At 47.5% G+C, this 20,085-nt stretch overlaps 5 protein-coding genes across 5 annotated transcripts; 3 read left to right on the top strand and 2 right to left on the bottom strand.

The window, feature by feature from the left end:
• Positions 1 to 188: 188 nt before the first annotated feature.
• Positions 189 to 4,344, top strand: PFICI_07851 (uncharacterized protein; the record flags this gene model as incomplete). Its single annotated transcript, XM_007836432.1, has 5 exons — positions 189 to 616; positions 721 to 3,485; positions 3,884 to 4,035; positions 4,132 to 4,262; positions 4,320 to 4,344. 5 exons carry the CDS (start codon positions 189 to 191, stop codon positions 4,342 to 4,344), a joined length of 3,501 nt encoding a protein of 1,166 aa, XP_007834623.1.
• A 1,561-nt stretch (positions 4,345 to 5,905) lies between these two features.
• Positions 5,906 to 6,409, top strand: PFICI_07850 (uncharacterized protein; the record flags this gene model as incomplete). The annotated part of the gene is made up of 2 exons (XM_007836431.1): positions 5,906 to 6,296; positions 6,354 to 6,409. 2 exons carry the CDS (start codon positions 5,906 to 5,908, stop codon positions 6,407 to 6,409), a joined length of 447 nt encoding a protein of 148 aa, XP_007834622.1.
• A 716-nt stretch (positions 6,410 to 7,125) lies between these two features.
• Positions 7,126 to 8,731, bottom strand: PFICI_07849 (uncharacterized protein; the record flags this gene model as incomplete). The annotated part of the gene is made up of 2 exons (XM_007836430.1): positions 7,126 to 7,547; positions 7,606 to 8,731. 2 exons carry the CDS (start codon positions 8,729 to 8,731, stop codon positions 7,126 to 7,128), a joined length of 1,548 nt encoding a protein of 515 aa, XP_007834621.1.
• A 2,800-nt stretch (positions 8,732 to 11,531) lies between these two features.
• On the bottom strand, positions 11,532 to 14,591 carry PFICI_07848 (uncharacterized protein; the record flags this gene model as incomplete). Its single annotated transcript, XM_007836429.1, has 10 exons — positions 11,532 to 11,564; positions 11,651 to 11,731; positions 11,810 to 11,960; positions 12,040 to 12,225; positions 12,297 to 13,176; positions 13,265 to 13,443; positions 13,494 to 13,525; positions 13,618 to 13,774; positions 13,837 to 13,932; positions 13,999 to 14,591. 10 exons carry the CDS (start codon positions 14,589 to 14,591, stop codon positions 11,532 to 11,534), a joined length of 2,388 nt encoding a protein of 795 aa, XP_007834620.1.
• A 959-nt stretch (positions 14,592 to 15,550) lies between these two features.
• PFICI_07847 (uncharacterized protein) lies at positions 15,551 to 19,546 on the top strand (the record flags this gene model as incomplete). The annotated part of the gene is made up of 8 exons (XM_007836428.1): positions 15,551 to 15,616; positions 15,675 to 15,698; positions 15,754 to 15,946; positions 16,005 to 16,499; positions 16,561 to 17,169; positions 17,237 to 17,345; positions 17,398 to 17,688; positions 17,755 to 19,546. The coding sequence occupies 8 exons, from the start codon at positions 15,551 to 15,553 to the stop codon at positions 19,544 to 19,546; spliced, it is 3,579 nt and encodes a 1,192-aa protein (XP_007834619.1).
• Positions 19,547 to 20,085: the final 539 nt, after the last annotated feature.

Here is a 20,085-nt window from a genome sequence, read left to right as displayed (position 1 = left end):
AGTGACCCCGCACAGATATCCAGCGAGCCTTCTTTCCCTCGTCGGTCATTTGAAATCGTACATATGCAACCAAGTCATCGAACCTAGGCGCCTGAGTGTCCCGCCCGCGCATCAGTCGATACACCAAAGCTCTGTTCTTGTGATTTATCTTTCTCTTCTTTCTACTGCATGAGTTTACTTGAGACGCCATGTCTGGGCTAGAGCCCCTCGCCGCCTTGGGCTTGGCTTGTAATGTTTTGCAGGTTGTTGAAGTGGGGCTTCAGACCATCAACCTCATCAAGGTTGTGTACCAGGGCGGATCAATAGACGATGCGCTGGAACAAAATGCTGTCATTTTAGCAAACATCTCGCGCGAGGTCAAAAAGTCTAAACAGCCTGCCAAGTGTCCAAAGCATGAGCAGCAACTAATCGCTGCGGCGGAGAGATGTTCTACTGCTGCGCGAGATTTGACGGAAGAAATTCAGTTTCTTGTCGGCTCTGCGAAGAAAGGCAGTCTCGCCTCGACTCTCAAGGTCGTGGCCAGGACCAGCTGGCGTAGACGTCGATTGGAGAGGCTCAAGGAGAACTTGGACAGCGCAGAAAAGTTGATGAACACGGGGCTTCTGGTACGAATATGGTGAGTGCATTAGACCTCCCCTTTCCACCCGGGCATATGCCGTTCTCTTGTCTTTTTCGAGATTTTTTCCATCTTTTAGCTCATATATCTTCTTAAAATATCAGGTCAAGCGCAAACACGGCTGAACTGGACCTGAAGAAAATCAAAGAAGACCTCCGTTCATTCATTGTGCAATTTCAGAACGGACATCGCAACACGAGCGAGCTAGTGTCACGAGAGACTATAGCAATCAAGGAGCATGTGACGTCTGTATCGGCACAAAATGCGAAATCGCTAGAAATAGCCCGCCAGAGTTTGGACAGCTTGGTTCTTGATGCGAGTTTCCATGAAAGTCAAGCAAAGCGAGACCGTCTACTCCAGAGTCTTAAATATCCGGGCTTCAATGAGCGACGAAATCAAGTGGCCGAGGCATACAAGAACACCGGAACGTGGATATTTGCCGGTGATGGTGATGAAATCGACTCACTTGAGGATCGTGCCCGCTCCAGTTCGGAGGATATAACTTCTGAAACAAGCGAGTCGCAAGAAACCAGGCATAACGTCCAAGATTATGTATCGGCTATCAAGTGGGACAGCTTCTCCAACTGGCTTCGTTCGACGGATACCATTTACTGGATCAGTGGGAAGCCCGGGGCAGGCAAGACTACACTCGTCAAATTCATCATCAACCACCCAGATACACAGACCTTTTTGAAAGTCTGGCAACCGAGCCCTTTGATAGTATCTCATTTTCTTTGGAGACCTGGTACTGAGTTACAGCGGAGTATCAAGGGCCTGCTCTGCTCCCTGGTCCAACAGCTGCTGGAAAACAGTACCACTGTCCTTGATTCAATTCTTCAATGCGTTCCTCGAGTGAACATGAAGGATACAGACACGGACTGGTCTGCCGAAGAACTCCGATTACTATGTCTTCGGGTCCTCTCCACGTACGACCGACCAATTTGTCTGTTTCTAGATGGACTCGACGAGGTTGATTCTCGAGATGGTGTTGTTCGGCTGCTGAATTTGGTTGACGAAGTGGCAGAAAGCGCAAACATCAAGATATGCTTGTCCAGCAGACCCGAACCGCTGCTACAGAGGCGTCTGTCGATATACCCCTCGCTCCGATTACAGGACTTGAACATGGGTGACCTAGAGTTGTATGCTCGAGATCGTGTCATACTTCCCGATGGATACGTGGCCGACCGAGGCAGAGATGATCTCATCCACTCTTTAGTCAATAAAGCGGAAGGCGTTTTCCTATGGCTCGTTCTGGCAGTAAGCAGCATCAACAGGGGTGCGGAATACGGTGATACCATTGACCTTGTTGATGAGAGAATCCGCCAGTTGCCTGGAGATCTGATCGAATTGTACAAAGATATGTGGAACAGAGCCTGCAAGGATGATCCACTACAATATCGACAGACTGCGGCGCTATATTTCAAGCTCCTATTGATACACCGTGAGGAAGACTCTGCTTTTGAACGATCTTTCTTTGGCTGGGACCTATTTACCTTTACACTGGCTTCAACCTCGACTGCGGATGAAATCCTTCAGCACGGCAATAGAGCCCCTGATCTTATCTCAGAAGCTACCATACTGCAAAGATGTCAAGAAGTGGAGAGGAAGATAGGTATCTACTGTTTCGGGCTCATAGAACTTGGCCCGGGACAGGACTATCTTGGAGATGAGGACACCACGGTCGTCGGTCACTATGGCGACGCTTTTGATAAACTCCTGCCTCTAACAGGCGGCAAAAGAGTCCTGCGGTTCATGCATCGAACCGCGCACGACTTTCTTTTGGATACAGCGGATGGTAGAGCGATACTCGAGTTCGACACCTCGTCGAAGATATCACTTGAGATCCGAATCGTCCAGGCTTATTTGGCAGGAAGCCAATTGTTCTTACATGCGGACTACTACGTTTTGGACAGTGCAAGCTTCGCTACCACGCCTCTATACCTTATGAGATATTTGCGTCGCGTCTATCAAGGTACGGATAGTTGTATGGTTCTCGACTGGCAGCAATTGATCCGTCGTTGTGAGAGCCTGTGCAACGACGGCAAACTATTCGTCGGGTCCAGAAACCAAGCACGTCTGTGCAAAGGCGAGGACTTCTTGAAGGTGGCGGCTAGTATTTGCAGCGACGAATATGTCCTACACGCCATCAAGCACGGGGCCTTGAGTCAACAAGCTAAATCAGAAATCCTCCTGAACGCATGCAATGCGTATGCGAGTAGAAGAACCTACCTAAGGCCACAAGATTTGAATGTCGACGAATCAATTAGAGTGTTACTGAGAGAAGGTGCAGACCCTAAGTACAAGGGGTTCAAATTCTCGCCAGACTTGTGGTTGTGGCCGTTCGCACAGCTCGACACACCGTTCACAGACTACTTGGCATGCAGACAGATTCACCGGAAAAATCATGGCTTGAAACTGGAGAGCCTAGTGGTCATGTTAGAGACACTGCGTATCTTCATTGATCGAGAGGCGAATCTTGACGAAATGGTCACCGTTGTGTTCTTACTAGGTACCTGGTTCGATCCTTGCCGTGAAGACTCTCTCCCGGGACTGCATCTTTTCCAAGTATTCGAATTGACGCGGATCAATCCTGACTTCACCTTCCATACCATGGAAGATAGCATTCTTTTTGTTTCATTCCCAGCTCATGCTGTTCTGGACGCCTTCCTGAACATGATACGTCTAGGGAACCCACCGCCAGCCGAAGAGACGAAGTTGAATGGTCTACTATTATCCCTTGAAACCAGGTGTAAAAACTGGTGCAGTAGCGAGCGCTCTCGTTTCATTGGCAGAGTGGGTCGTGCTGCGGCTTCATTAGAGGAAGGCGGATGGTTTGAGACAACAGAAGATCAACAGGAACGGATCACAAGTGAGTTACTGCACCATCTGAGGAGCTCGAGGATGTCAGGCGGTCCGTATGTGGGTGACGATCGTGAAAGCATCGAGTCATTGGTATCTCTATGCACTCAGCGACCCTGGACTCTGAAAGTGAGCGGGCGCCTTGCTATCTGTCAGCGACTTGAAGAGCTCGGGATTCTCACGAGAGTAGATGGAATATGTGATGTACGGAGTACAGAGGAGTGGGTTCAAAGTCAACATTCACATAATTTCACAGAAAATGATTAAGTAAATTTCCCTCGGCGACTTGTCTGGTAGGATAGGATATATAGATATAGAGTTATTTTTATGGATCATAATATTTCGCAATTTGCGGAAAAGTACTCACAGTATAAAAACCGGCAGGATATATTTAAGAGATCACCACAGAGCTCGTCATCAGCCAGGCCCTCAAATCAGCGTGGGCCATAGCCAAAAGCTCCACCATTGTAATGACTGCGTCCGATGACGAAGACGATGTGAACAATCTCTTTGCGGCTGGAGATTCAAAGAGAACGAGGCCGAAAGTTCCAAGAATGAAGGTTTGCCCCTTGTATGCCTGCCAATCGCTCTCATGCTGATCCGAGCCTTGGGCGGCAGTCCATGGACACGCGGCCCTCGAAACCTCAGACGCCTAGTGGCTCAACAAGACGAGCATTATTATCACTTCCAACAAAGGCAAGAAGCCCCATGGGAGCGAAAGCGCCTGCATCCTCCAAGATGCTAGTGATGGGGCCTATTTCCTCGATGAGGCCGGTGACAAGTCCTCGTGGGTCTACAAAAGTGGCGTACAGATGCTAGTAACGTATTCTTATCCAATTTGCAGCTACGACTTATCGCATCTCGAATGAGCAGTGGTGTACCTCGAAAGGCAGCTCAGTGGACAAACTACTCGGGGCGATGAGCTCGGTTTTATTGGTGACAGCTGCCAAGCCCAAGACAAGGATTCATACTATTGCAAAACTTCTTCATTTTCATATTTCGTGCATTATACATGTTAGTTGGTGTTCAAATAGTGCGCGGTTCTCATTAATCCAATAGTGGTATATTTACTTTTGCACGTAATCTTTCTGGTCCACGGGGGCTTATCATCCGTTATTTATTACTATATAGACCCCGAAAAGTGAGGCGTTTTTTTCTTAGGCACAGAGTTCGCTCGAGTAAGGCGTCTGTCTCTAGCCAAGCAAGGGCGGAAATCAGCCAGCGGCAGCAGGAAATCAGATCATTCGGAGCGGAAAGCTGCAGTGGCACGAGGGCCCCGTTCCTTTTGAGACCTTTTGGCAGGGTGTTTAAAACCATTGGGAAAATGTTCTCCTCCAAGCATCGCTACTGGACCAGCTCATTCCACAAATCCTGTTCCCCCCGGTAATAAATACACTATAATAATGGCACCACGTGCTTGGTCCAGAACCTCTTTTTTCCTTTTTTGTCACTTCTCTGTTAGATTATTCAGCCTCAAGTCAGCGTCGCAACCGGCCGCTGTTGGAAAAGGAAAAGAAAAAAGAAAAAATCCAATCCGGCGAGCTGGGTTACATGGTCTGCCCAGAAATGACTTTTTCTGGATGTCGGTCGGGGCGGGCGCCAGTGCGGCGGGATTCCGACCATTTGCCTGCCCAATTTGGGTTTTATAGGTGGTATTGAGGGGGAACGTCGAGTACCGAGATAAGGTGAAAGGCAAAAACATGTGTACATGGTAACGCTTTTTTTTCTGTCTCTACGGTGTAGGGGGAAAAAAAAAAGCTGGTAGGGGTCCCCCCTCGCCTGTTTGGATATCCATTTTCGGTAATACTCGCTCCACTTTCTTGGACATGAATACCACCCCTCTTGAGCTGCCCTCTCGATGGCGCAAACGGGCTGGACTCTGTGGGAGGAGGAGAGAGACATGAACCAGAGACACACCACACACACGATCCGTGATATGTCAAGAAATATCCAATTCATTTGTATGCTTGCTAACCCGGATTTTTTCTCTCAAGACTTTGTGACCCCACATTTCTATTTAATTTCCCACGCCCTGGCAGGATTGTCACCATACCCGGACCCAACCCGTGCCTGTCACGAGGGAGAAATGTGAACAAGAATAAGAGACATGATATATAAATACATCTAGGGGACCAGCCGCTCCCTGGTCAGGAAGTAACGTGTTTGATTTCTCTCCATTTTTAAATTACATGGTCATAACTCTCTGTCCAAAACACACACACAAGTATTCTCGTCCTTAAAAAAAGCTCCGACTATAGTAGAGAAACCCGGTGCAGATCTATAAAGGCTACACACAACAAGTACTCCCACAACAACATATAGCTTACACCTACTCTGAGGACCAATAACAGCTACTTTGCTCCTCCACCATATAAACTACTATCCGCGTCTCATTTCAACCACCCAATTAAACCGTTTCAAAAGTGAACAATGCGATCCCCCCTCGCCGCCGCCCTCCTCCTAACCTCGTCGGCCTCGCTGGCGCTAGGCCAAGGCTTTTACGAATCCTGCTTTCGAACCTGGGAGCTGGGCTACCACCACAACAGCAACTTTGTCGTGGCGAGATGTCCATCCACTCCCGCCTCCTCTGCGCCTGCTCCCCCTCCCAACAATACCGCGGTGCCCGCTGCCGGCGGCAACGTGACCAGCGCCATTGACTTGCTCGACTGCCTCAAGAATACCGAGGGCGTCTTGGAGCCCGGACGGCTGGGCCACGCGTTTTACTCTTGTCAGGATTGTGTGGCTTCGACTACCGATGCTACTATTTCTTGCCAGTGTCGGAATTCGCACAATGATTATCTGCCCACGTCCCTTGATTTGGGTTAGTGTTTTCTTTTCTCGAGTGTTGATGAGATGGAAATTAATGTCATGTTTACAGATACCGTCATCACAAACAACAATGGCATTTTGGGATGCTTTGATCTACCAGGTTAGTCACTCTCCTCAACCCTTGCATCTCCCCAAAAGGCCGAGGTGTCAAGAGTAGAGATTCCTTTAGGTTTTGAATGTGGAGGCTGAGACCAAATTTATAGGTATCAAAGTCAATGATGATGCTTTGACCATTTCGTAGTGGAAATGCACGCCTTGTGGCTTGGCTGAGCCTCAGCTTGCGGGTCCAATTAGGCTGCGCTCCAAAAAGAATGTATTACTTTCATGTGGTGCAAGAGAGGTCGCCCCTATGGCACCAAGACGCGATGTTACTCCGTCTTCCATGGGCTGTTTTTGTTTTCTTCTTTTTCTCATTCAAAATTCGGATTGGGGGCACTGGATGATGAAATCGGCTGATGTTTTATGAAACTTTATAAATTTCGATCATTTTACTATTTTGGTTTCTTGTTCTTTATAGAAAGAGTGACTGATCTACGCCTCCCGATGCAATTTCCATTTCGTCGGCCCATTTATACAATCCGACATTCCAAAAATGCAGAGGCTATCAGCCCAGGTATGTACTTGTAGGTTCTTGTTCCTACTTTGAGAATCCTGTCGACGCCCTTGAACTCTCAAGAGACCAGGACACAGGCGCGCGTCGCCTGGCTTCGCTCGTTTTGACTTGTCAAACGTGACAAGAGATGGTATCTATATCGAGTCTAATGTACAAACGGCCGTTTCTTTGTTTTCCCTTCTTTTCTTCGTATGATATCATGTTGAAATCATGTCTCGGGACGCCGCTTGAACATGATTTCAGCCTTGGAGTTGGCAGTCTTGCTCATCATAAACATGACGGGCTCCGGTCTGTTCTCGCCTTCCTTGAGCTTGATGTCATAGTTCATGACGAGGTGAGCGAGAATGACTTTGATTTCGTTGCCGGCAAAGAAGCGGCCCGGACAAGCGTGTTTTCCGAGGCCAAAGTTGATGTTATAGTCACCGATACTGCTGAACTGCCAGCGGTTGGCCGCCTCTTCAGACTGGTTTCTCATCTTCCAAAAGCGCAGACCGTCAAATGTTTCGGGTTCCGGGAAATAACGTTCATCATGGCTGAAACCAATTTGCGGGGCGAGGAGATTAGTTCCTGGGGGCAGATGTGTGCCATCTGAGAGATCGATTGGCTTGACCACTTTGCGAATAAAAGACGCTGGATTCTGTTAGTTGGCAGGCCCACATGGGAAGGTTGCTATCACGTGGCTACTTACTGACGTTTCCAGCAAGGCGTTGCGACTCCTTGATGAAACTGTCCGTCTTCTTCAGCTTGGCCATGCTCTCCTTTCTTGCCCACCCATCGCCGTCCACGAGAACCTCCTGTGCCTCGTCGCGTAGTACTAATTGGTTTTCTGGATGTGTTGCGAGATCATAAATGCAGTCGGTTGCCAGATTACTAGTGGTGTGTATCGCTGCGGCACAGAGTATCAAATGCAGCTTTGCTTGCATATGATAATCCCTTCTTTGATCTTCCGGCAGAGCATCAAGCAGCCACTGAACGAAATCATCAGGCCTCTCGCCGCACGGATCAAGCTCCGCGTCCTGCAGCCTTTCGTCAATGATGGGCTTCAACAGTTCCTGTGCCCTTGCAACATCTCGGTCGATCTGTCTCAGCTCCGAGACCATGTACTTGGCAATCGGCCTGGCCCATGTAGGAAAGAATTGCAATTTGATAACGGCAATGAAGGCCCGGATGGCAAAGTTGATGCTCAGTTCCATCCACTCCTCGGTTCGTCCAAGCTCTGCTCCCACGAATATCCTGCCGCTGAGTCTTGCGACAGCACGAAGAATGAATGGCTGTACTGTGACAGCTGTCCATTCTTTGCAGTCTTGAAACTCGGTTCTCTCGATGAACTCTAGTTCCGATTTTAGTCTTGGAACAAAGCGTCCAAGCTGCTGCGTCAGCTTGCTCTTCAAGAGCAGGTGCATGGTGTCGGCATGGTTGCCAAAGGTAAACTTGGTATACTCGACCAACATGGCCTCGTTGATAGCTTCCGATGTGCTCAAGACGTCTTCCGGCAGTCCCTTGAGTTCGCTGATCAATTTGGCTGGAATCAGTGTCCGTACACCCTCGGTGGATCTGACCTGATATACTTGATCCCTGAACTTGTTGTAGCTGTCGCGGACGAGGGAATCTGCACTAAACATCCACTTCATCCTCGATGCCTTGTAGAAGGGGGCTGAGACATTGCTGTGTTGATTGGGCTGGAACAACCAGACCAACAACAATGTGGCAGCAATGATGGCATAGTAACTCAGGTTCTTGCCCAACACTACTGCATCAGGAGTCGTCGAGTCGACCACCGAGGTCATGTTGATGGTTTCTTGTGCTACCTCCATATTGGCGATTTTGACAGGGAGGAGGAGGAGGAGATTACCCCGAGAGATGGGGGGAGATGTTGTGATCGCTGACAAGCGCAGCAAAGTTGTCTACCATAGGGATCTAGCAGCCATATGATGAATATTGAAGTGGTTGTTTGTCCGTTTTTATTAAATCAAGGTTTGACGGATCTGACAGCGACCTTGGCAATGCTGGATATGAGAAGAGAGCAACCGGCAAGAAGGAAGTTCGAAACTAGATCGTCGCAAGCAGGCTGATAAAGAGAAAATAAGGAATTTTAAGGCTGTTGATGAGCCGGCTGAAGCCCCAAAAATAATAGAAGAAGAATAGTGGAATGATAGTCGACTTTGACAGGTGGAGACAAGACAGAACGGTCCTAGAGGTATGAACAAAAGTCCAATAGGAGCCAAACACTATAACCCAAATGAGGCCCCCACACACCGGAAGAGAAGCGTTCCGGATATTGAAAAGAGAGGAAAATACGAAGAAGATATATCAGATTAGGATGATCTGATAGGTTGCAGCCAGCCCTGCTTTTTGCACCGAGATATAGAGACCAAATTAAGTAATTCGAAAAGTGGCAGGAGAGAGCAAAGAGAAGAAGAAAAGAACGTGGAAAGCAAAGCGCTCGGAAAAGAGTCGGAAGAGGACAAGGTGTAAATGGAGACCTGAGCATGTACTGTACAGCGTTACTCGCACCTAACTAACAACCAAAAAACATCAATGCACGGGTGACGACGATGGGGAGAATCTTGAATCTTTCGGAAGAATTGTATGAAGATCGCAAAGCCCGCAAAAGAACAGGGACCCCTTCCTTTTGGTCCAGTGATTCATCCCGATGAATTCTGCTACTGATTTGCAGACTCAAGTTGCTCTCCTTCGTGGGCTCTTCAGACAGTCGCGAGGTCCTGAAACGTGGACCAGCAGCGAGGCCGTACTAAGGAGTCGGGACCTGTCACCTCCGGACCCTAGTCTCGCGGCTCTGAGCGCATCACATTTCTTTCAGCCCCCCGGGCATTTGATCCCAACTGTTTGCTGCGTACTCACCAAAATATCCACTGTACTGTTCGAAGCGGATCTTCTGTTTTTAGCGGTCAAAAAAATCTGGTAAATATGCTTTGGTAGATTGAGGAGATCTTATGGTAAATGTTGTTGTTGTTTTTGGGTTGGTTACCTTTGCGCCTGTTCCATTCATTCATTAGCGGGATAGAAGCTACGTACATTAGCGTTGGCAGATCTCGCAGGCGCTATCTCACGGATGCACCTACTGCCGTAGACAAGCTCAAGAGCCGGCGCCTTTTTTTTGGGAGATACGACTGCTTGGTATTGATTCTGTCCATCTGCCATGTGTGCACGCACTACTACTCTTAAACTCAAATCGATGATCTTTGCCCAACAACGTTATTTTCTTCCGTCGCTAGAGCGCAACTCGTGATGTGAACCGAGTTGCCAAAGAGTCGAGAAAGCTGCTGTTGTATGGATTTTACTGCTTTCGGCTTCTTGCTGGCCCTGTTTCGTTTGATGTTCGCGGGTCCCCGAGCTTGAGTTCCGAAATGCTATTGTGAATCTCTTGGCCTTGTCTCCGGACCAGGGGTCGCACCCCAGCGTCGATCCCCCCGAGAAAGCAACACACTGATAGACAGAGAGGGAAATCCAGCTGAACCCGCCCGCCCGCCTGCCTACCGACGCGTAACTACATCGTAGCCGCGACCCGTAAAGAAGCTTGTTGGATGTAAGAAAAGGCTTGATCGCGGTAAAGGCTCCGTTCCTCCCTGGCAAATGCAACACATTCGTCCGTACAATAGCAGCAACAGCATCCCCAGGAAACCTCCTATCGAGATCCGGCCGACCACTTTTATTCCCGATTTGCCCACATAATAGCGGAACTCTACAGGAAGAAGCCGAGGCGCAACGTGACTTGGAATACGTACTGCTCCCAACTTTACATACAACTAAGCATTGCGCCAAGCCCTCGGGATTTGTATAGTCTGGCGCATGTCCCAGGATCCTACGTAGGGGACAAGAAGGGGGGTCTCGGGAGATGGACGTGCAGCACGACACCCACCGCCAATGTTTACGTCGCCAACCACCAAAAAAGCTTCTTTCTCTTCGTCTGTAGTTCGCTTATCACTCCTGACATAAGCATCTTTAGGAGGCAGAAATCTTTCTTTTTCTGACTTTCGGCGTCGTCAGCATCTTCGGCAGCATTTTTTCCCTTTCCTCTACTACTCCACTTGCGGAATATCCGTGAAACTGTCAACGTGGTCAACTCGGATTTCTCACTTCGGCCTCATGGTTTGTGTCTCATTAATATTAGTCTTCAGTCATGACCTTACAACACTCTCATCACAAGAGCCATTCTTCATGATTCATGCTTGGGATGAAACGGTTGCATAGGCTGTCATGAGCAAGTTTTGAAGCTTTTCGGCAGTCAAATATCTGCCGTAGCTGTCCAAGAGCGAGACTATTGTTGTCTTTCTGGTTTGATTGTGCGTTTACTGCATGTTTGGCATTTCGCACCGATTGCACGAGTCATAGAGAATGGCTTGCATGTTTCTTAATACAGCGAGTCGAATTGAGGTGAGACGTCATACATTGATATAACCATCCCAAGTCCAGCCGGCAGTAGTGGCTAGAATGGTCTGGAAGACTATCTATGGCAGATCCATTTTCCCATCTGCTCAAGCTAATTGAGTTGTGGCGTACGAATTTTGCTCAGAGTCACTATCTACAGTTTCTATCTTTTTACAGGGAAAAAAAAAAAAGGATCACAAGTCTGCCACTACGATACCCAAGAAACTAGTGTAAATTCGTCAACACGAAGCGGTAGTCCTAGCATAGCCATTAGCATAAGGCTGCGATTATTATAGAAGAGACAAAAGACAGTGGAAAGGGGAAAGGACAAGGAAAAGACGAACCTCGAGTCTGCCGTCGTCATCATTTCCGTCCAGCGATATCCTAGCCATGCGCCTTTTCCTCTGTTGCAACTCGACAATGCTCTGTAAGGGACGACGAGCATCAATTAGCGACAAACTCTTATATATCCACTTTGTTTTATCCTCCGTGATAAGACGTACCTCTTCTACTGTGCCCTTCATTATATATTTGAATACACTGACACGTTTCTCCTGGCCCATACGAATAACCCTTGCAATGGCCTGGTCCTCCATGGAGGGATTCCATTGAGGTTCGACGAGATGAACCCGGTTAGCGGACGTGATGGCAAGTCTGTTGCATCCAAATCGTGAGCCTTTGCGCTTCAATGCATCGATTTGTGCAAAGCATGGGAAAAAACGAGTTTACGTACCCAACAGCACCCGTTCCAATGGTCATGAGAAGAGTGCATTGGTCAGGATCCTCGGAAAATTGAGACAAAATTCTTTGTCGATCCAGAAAACTCGTCGTTCCATCGATGCGCAAATGAGGAAGACCGCGGCGACTCAGCTCGAATTGCAACGCGTCAAGAGTGAGCCGCCAGGAAGTGAAGATCAAGCTGTCAGATGTTTAGCTCTAGATTCAACCTTCAATTATCTTGGAAGGAAGGGATTGGGATGTTTGACTGACTTTTTGTGGCCCGTTGGCGAGTTCTCCACGTTATCTATTACAGCAGAAATCTTGGAAGAAGGCAGAGCTGCTTTCAAGTTGTTTGCTGGCAGCAGGCTTGGAACTTCTCGTTGGTAAGCAAAAGTGGATGAAGCGGGACTGCTAGCAGAAGAACACTCAAAATCCATTGGCAAATTCTGGATAGATTCGATGACCATGGCCCCTGATAAGGGCGACGACGAAGATTCGGAACAGGTTGGGCAGAACTCGCGTAACGCGGCACCAAGGCTTGGATCGACTTCGTCACTGCAACAGTCTTCGCAGAATCCCGAGAAGGCTATGGTGTCCCTCTTTCTCTTCTTGCCTCCGAGTCTTGAACCTTGCGTCCGTAACTCAGTATCATTACTCTGCGACGTATTCTTCACCTCACTTCGCGGCTGCCCATTGCTGCACAAACGACGCAATTCCATAAGAGTTGCAAATAGGACAGTATGCTTCTTCTTTGTCGATTTCATGTTTGCGATGTTTTCATACTCCAATTTTGCGCTTGCGAGGATCTTATCATACCAATGTGTTTCGTCAGCCGTTCTGGTTACGGAAATCTTATGGAAATCTGATGGCGGCAAGGATAAAAGTGCCCGTGTGCGTCGGAAGCACATGACAGAGAGCAGCGTGCGAAGATGTCGAACAGGATCGAGCTCCTGCGATGAGAGCGGCTCCACGATGAATTTGTTGAAGATGGCTGGTTCTGAGAAGGGGCGGAAGTGGAGGAACCCCAGTAAAGATCGCAAGTCGTGCATCGAATTTTGTATAGGAGTTCCGGTTACGCACCACCTATTGCGAGCATTTATATTTTGGGCCGCCTTGAATTGATGTGTTGACTGGTTCCGAATGCAGTGTGCTATTCTCCCGTAAGTCTTGAAATGTATTGGTGAAGGATGTGGAAAAGGCATTGGGTTGAAAGGCGCTATCAAGATGAATGACCTTACCTTCGTCAAGGACTATCCTATTCCACGTATGTTGGTGAAGCAAGCGTTTTGAGGTCCAATCTGATATGAGCGTATGGTAGGTAGTCAAAACAATGTCCTTTTCGTGTAGACTCTGCAGAGACTTTGCTCGTTTGTCGCCGTGGAAGATGCTCACATTGAAAACATTTGGTGCGAAGTGCCTACGACGGTCAGTACGTTCCCCCCCGTGATATCTAGTGGATGAGCCGACTTGTCTATCTCAGAATCCCAGACATTGATTAGCTCTACTCTACGGTTAGCTTCACATGAAAGCGGGAGCGAATGCTGATGTGATACATACGGGGTGCGGTGACAACGACTAGGGTCGCTTTTACTGTTTGAAGGTCTGAATCTATTTCCATTGAGTCGGTAGCCCGTGCATTCAAATATTCCGAGACTGAAATGGCGGAAAGCATCGTCAATGTTTTGCCAAGACCCATTTCATCTGCATAAATCCCACCGAGCGCTGTGTACGGCTCTTTGTCAGAAGACCTATGTGGCCTGGTCAGCATGACATCCACCGTTTATCAGCTTGTCACTGAAAGAAGACCTACCCTTCATTGGTAGCAGATGCCAGGCTCTGGGTCAGAAGTGAAGCTCTGTTGGCATCCTCGCGACCAAGAATGAAACTGACACCATCTCTTTGATGACTTGACCACACCTATAGGTTAGCATTGACTCGCGGTCTACCAGATGATTCTTTTCCAAGAACATACTCTTTGAGTGCGGTCCTGATCAAACCCAGCGAGAGAACTTTATCGATATGCTCGCTATAATCCGACAGCATGCCCGTCCCGTCCATGAGATTGGTCAACTCCTGAAATGAGAATGAAGGTGTTTTTTCCTGCGGCGAAGGTCCAACCAGGGACCGCAAATCAGATGGTTGATTACCGCGATAAAAGTATTGCGGGTTCATGTATTTCAACCCTTTTTGCAGGTATTCGGGATGCTGCAAAAACTGCTTCCGGGTAGTCAGCGTCTCACCTATAGCAGTAAAGAGCGCCTCTGGTCCCGTAACGTTGATTGAGATATCCGCGGTGAACGTTTTGGGACCTGATTTCTTCGAGACAAGACTCATGGACTTTGAGGTAATTATCGCTGTGATGACAATGCCTTGAAACGACAGCAACGGGATAAGGGCCATTGAGTCTGTCATGTTTAGGACGCCAATGTCTTTAGAATCCGGGTTTCTCAAGCTATTGCTGAGGTACAAATAATTGTCTCTTTGAGTCACTGTAAATTCGTGAAATTGAACCCAAGGACTAACGACAATACCGAGTTCCTCTGTTCTGCTCAAGCGTGCTTTCATGTTGCAAAACTGCCATAATCGTTAGGTTTGAATGACATGCGTAGGGAGGTTTCCAATGCTTGAGACCAGAATAAACAAGCACCTACCGCCCCGTAGCAGATAGTCTGGTCACCATCCGATCCATCCTCCGCAATGTCTTCTGACATTGACTGCGCATCATCGTATTTTACAAGCGATGCAGGAGTAGCATATTGATTGGCGTCGCTGGTTTCCCTTCGCGGAGATCAAAAATTGATCATTGAGAACTTGCGATTGCTACAGAGCATACTTACATTGAAGGAGAACACAGAGTAGCAATTGTTTGGCGGTAAAGGAAAGTTGAGGAGCGAATGCTGAGACAAGGCAATGACTTTTGGGCCAAAAGCACACTTTCGGCACTACTAGGTAGTCCTTGAGATGCGATGAACGCAATAACTTGATGGAAGGGAGCCGACAAAAGGTGAGCGCTGAGGCAGTGGCCTGCCGCTGGGGCGTCTGCTGCAGGGGATGGCGCATATAGTGGCTATGCAAGAACGCCGCCGGCCAATACTCGCGACCCCCAACCGCAGTCGGGCAACACAAGCAGTGCAGAGCCTGACGAGGCACATCGAGGCACAAGCCTGCTTTTGCTTGCCACGTCATCAGACATACCAGCTCGCCTGACTTGAGCAGAGAGAATATTTAAAACTTTGATCTACAACTGATTGACTCTGTTTTCAACATTATTCTTCCTTTGTGCGTCTACGTCTTTTTGTATGACAGAGCGGCTGCGGCGGAGAGAACAATGACTTCATCCCCACAGAGCACGTTAGAGAAAGCGATCCAAAGATTTCGAGATGCGCTGACAGAGGAAGAAAAAAAATCAATTTGCTGCAGTGTCCCTGGTCGATGTTCTTGACAAGATAGAACAAATCCAGAATCAATATGGTTCAACAAAGAAGCTTCGGAACCTTGGCCGCCTCTCCAAGTTTGTCGAGGCGATGACCGAGATTGAGAAGCTCGTCCAAATATTCCTGAACGTGTCGGAAGTCGTGGCTTTCATCTGGGTATGTGGAGAAAACAAGATCTCATGGAAAGTTAGCGACTGACTCTTGGTGCTTTAAGGGTCCTATCAAACTCATGTTAATGGTGAGAAGAGGCCTTGGTTTGCGTGAACGTGATTTATCTTTTGCTGACCTCTTAGATCGCCTCTTCCAAACTCGAGACCTTGGAGTTCCTGCTTGACACATATGTGGAGTTTGGCGAATTGATTCCTCACCTGCAACAGTATGATCGTCTATTTGCATCCTCACCATCAGTGTTGGAGGTTCTTGGGCGATACGTTGAAGATATTCTCCGATTTCACCAAAATGCATTGAAGGTCTTTTCGAGACCAGGTATGCAGTCTCATCACTTTGTCTTGATGACTGAAAAGGCATCTCACTCTTGGTATAGGCTGGCGGATCTTTTTCGACTCGACCTGGAAAACCTTTCGAACGGATTTCAAGCCTATTGCCGAGAGCCTGAAGCGTCATAGAGCACTATTAGCAGATGAACGACTCAATGCCGCCGTTTCGGAGGTGCAAGTCACCAGAGACCAGATCTTGACAGGACTGGATGTTTCTTCGATAGAAACAACCCGGAAAATTGATTATTTGTCAGATCAAGTCAGTGAGGTATATAGGCAGATAGCCCAACAACTTTACTCCATCGAGCACAGAATCGAGGATGGCGACACGAAAGAGCGGACTGCGACGCTTTTGAAAGAAGTAAGGCTCCTTACTCAAAAGTTGGAGCCTCCAGACTACGAAGCCGATCACCAGGGAGCCTCAGAGCAACGATATCATGAGTCCGGATCGTGGTTTCTACGAGAGCCGCTGTTTCTACGGTGGAGTACATCCCAGACCCTGCCCAATACTACCCTCTATATCCATGGCATGCCAGGAGCCGGTAAGCAGAAAAAATGTACTTACTCACCTTGACGAGGAGTAATTAACAATCTGAGCAATAGGAAAAACAGTTCTCGCGTCCAAAGTCATCTCTCATCTTCGTAATTCTACTAGTTTTAGCACAGCACGCTGCCTGTTCTTCTTCTTCAAACATCGAGAAGACACCAAGCATTCCATGACCGATATGCTACGAGCAGTCATTGTGCAATTGCTGACACAAGATCCTACTCTCGTAGGTGCATCTTTTGAAGAGTACGGTTCAGTTAGCGATAGACAGGCAAGAAGTCTGACTTGCCTCAAAAGTTGGGCCAAGATGTTGCTGCTAAGCCAAAGAGAATGTCATATCATTCTGGATGGTCTGGATGAGTGTCCCGATAATGGTAAACCAGTCAGCGAGTCAATAGGTATCCTTGATTGGTTTCTGAAAGAAATCATGCCAGAAACGTCAGCCCAAGGGTCGAGTTTGCGATTACTGATCACAGGACAGAGAGACGGCATATTGGACAAGGCACTCTTCAAGTATCCTACATTCAAGCTCGACACATTCGCTGCCCACTTAGATGACATCAAGTCATTCACAAGGGCAGAGGCATCAAAGCTAGGAAGAAGATTCAGTCTTGAAGGATTCGAGGAGCAAAGTATTGCAAAGAAGGTGGTTGAAGCCTCAAACGGTAGGTTCTTCAGCGAATCATCAAACTAGTGTTTTCCTGATACAAGGAATTGGCTAAACAGTCTCAGGCATGTTCTTGTACGCTACGGTTGTTATGGGAAATCTTCTGGCTCAAGGCTCTGCAACAGAGCTGGACGATGAGCTCACTGTCAACTTTCCTGATGGTTTGGACAAGGCGTGAGTGTTCCAAGACTCATAGTTTTCGCATGTACTAATATGTGGAATTCAGGTACGAGCGTGTTGCTGTTCGTCTATTGGAGCATCCTGGCCGGCGTCGGACATTGAAAGAATCTGCCGCCAAGATTCTGCATTGGATTGCATGCGCTACCCGGCCCCTAAAATGGAGGGAAATTCAATCTTTGTTTTGCGTTGATCCAATGAAAGGTATCTGTATACCGAGGAATAAAAGAGTCGATGATTGCAAAACTATTTGTGGCTCATTCGTCGATGTCGAGCATTCCAAACATGAGGTGGAGGAATGTGAATTGATCGTTCGGTTCGTCCATGACACAGCTCTACGGTATGTTGCATAACTTCTCCTATTTGCAAGGGAAAGTTTGCAGAAGCTTATAGACACGAGATACAGATTTCTGATTGACACACGACGTCTTGATTTGTTTCAAGAACAAGCGAATATGGCTATTTTTTCTACGCGATATCTCGCTTCATCTCCATTCGAGAAAGGGCAAGATGCGAAAGCCATCTTCGGCGCAGCTATCTCTGGCTATTATGGACTTCTTGACTACATTGTCGTCTACTGGCAGCGGCATGTAGACATCGTGTTGACAGAGAACACTACTGCACCCCCAAACCTTATCATCGACCTCAATAGTCTTTTGAAAACCAGATTCGAAGCACACGCTCTTGAACCATACCAATGTGGTGCGAATATAGAAGATCCCCCTACGATTGAATCTGTTCCAAACAACGAATGTTTTAGATCCTATGAGAAAATTCTGGAAGAACGGTGCTCTTCCATCAGAAAGATTCTTGAGACAATCTGGCCGCAAATTCGTGGCGCTCGCGAACAGAACGACTTTCTCGCATTTAATGGACTCCCAAGATACAAGTGCTCGAAGTCGCAATGCAGAATGTTCTCTGAAGGCTTCCTGGACAGAGAAAGTCGAAATCAACATGTGAGAAATCACAAAATACAGTTTTTCTGTCCCAAAGATAATTGTCCTCATCATACTCTTGGCTTCACCTCGGGGTCAGATCTGCAAAGACATACTAAGACATCTCATCCTCAAGGAGCGGATACTCAGTATGTGTTTCCCTCTTCAGCCAAGACAAAAGACGACATCTGGTCTGCTTGCGCGTCTGGGAATCTTTCCAACGTAAAGTCATGCATTGCTCAAGGAGTAGATCCGAAACTGGGAAAGCGTGAAGGTGCAGCACTGTCGCCAATCGTTTGTGCCGCAAGGAATAGTCATTTGCCAGTCTGCGAATATCTTGTCAGCCAAGGGTGTTCGATATATGACGCCAAGGATAGAACAAAGCGCAATGTTACTGCTGCAGGAGAGGCTATCAAAGCAGGCAACTCGAAACTGTTCTATCAACTCGTCCAACTCGGAACCGAAGATCAACGCGCTGACTTTGTTCAAGGTCCTTTGTTGCAGAGTCATATCGCCGCAGCAATCAGTTCTGGTTGTCGAGAATTGTTGGACACACTTCTGTCCTGGGAATCTGGACGCCAGGACCGGCTGAAGCCCTTTGATATATTCGTTTCCGCGTGCGCTATTGCACGGATTGGTCGGGATGCTATCGAGTTGTACGAGTATTACTGGAGTCTTCTGGATGCCGATGCCAAGAATGAATTACTCAGTAAAACCTACAGGAAATCACCTAGCATTTATTGGAATGGAGGCAACATGATACATCGCGCCTGCCGTTCGGAAAACTTGTCAGCCATGAGCGTCTTGGTCCGGCACGCGACTGTGGAACAGCTTGAACACGGAACACGGCAGGCAGAAAATCCACTCCAGTTCGCAGCACAAAGGTCTTTGCATGTCTTTAAATTCATTCTGGAAATCAATGCAGCTGTCGATATCAATGCCCTTAATTCCAGGGGACAAAGCGTGCTTCATCTTATTTGCCGGGGCTATCCTCATAATGATTCAACCAAAGTACTCCGTCTGATATTCGGCCAAGTTCGACATCTTGTCAATGTACAAGACTACGAGGGCAGAACACCATTACATATTGCTGTTGCAAAAGGCGGGTTGGAACTTGTAACCGCGCTCTTAGAAGATGAGAATTGCGATCTTTCAATCAAAGACAAGGAAGGTAAAACCGTTTTCGAGGTCGGGGAACACTTGCAAAACAACAAGGAAGAAATCAACACACTGCTTCATTTGAGCCAACTCAAACGCAAATAATCTAGCCGATGCTGCTGAATTATTGCTCGCAAGTCGCTCGATTCTCCAAACTCACTTTTTGTAAAGCACCAGAGGGCAAACTATTGAAAAACACCATTTTTACCAAATACTTACGCTTATATAGCTGTAATAATATGATATAATAGGAGCAAAACTGAAATAAACTAAAATTTCAAATATGAGTATGGATATTTATATATTTTTTATTTTAATTTCTTCCTTTTCCCCCCTTCTTTTCGAGTTTATATTTAGCCATTTTTTTTTAAATAAGGTAACTTTAGCTATTCGCTGCGCAATCTCAGGTTTTTCAACAGCCTGCCCTCTAGGCAACCGTGTTTTCCTCGCTTTCCCCAGACGCAAGAGTTGCAGCAAGCAAATTTCTTCTCCACGAAGCGCGCGTATCAATTTGGGGCATTCCACAAAGGCGTAGCAAGAATGGTACCGTTGTGTGTATGTGTGTGTGTGTGTGAGAGAGAGAGAGAGAGAGAGAGAGAGAGAGAGATGGCTATTTGGCCAGGTTCAATAGACTTAGAATATTC

Source organism: Pestalotiopsis fici (assembly GCF_000516985.1).
Source record: "Pestalotiopsis fici W106-1 unplaced genomic scaffold PFICI_Scf_5, whole genome shotgun sequence".
Classification (NCBI taxonomy): domain Eukaryota; kingdom Fungi; phylum Ascomycota; class Sordariomycetes; order Amphisphaeriales; family Sporocadaceae; genus Pestalotiopsis; species Pestalotiopsis fici.
The sequence above is the reverse complement of the archived record's forward strand: the minus strand, read 5'-3'. Positions and strand labels throughout refer to the sequence as shown.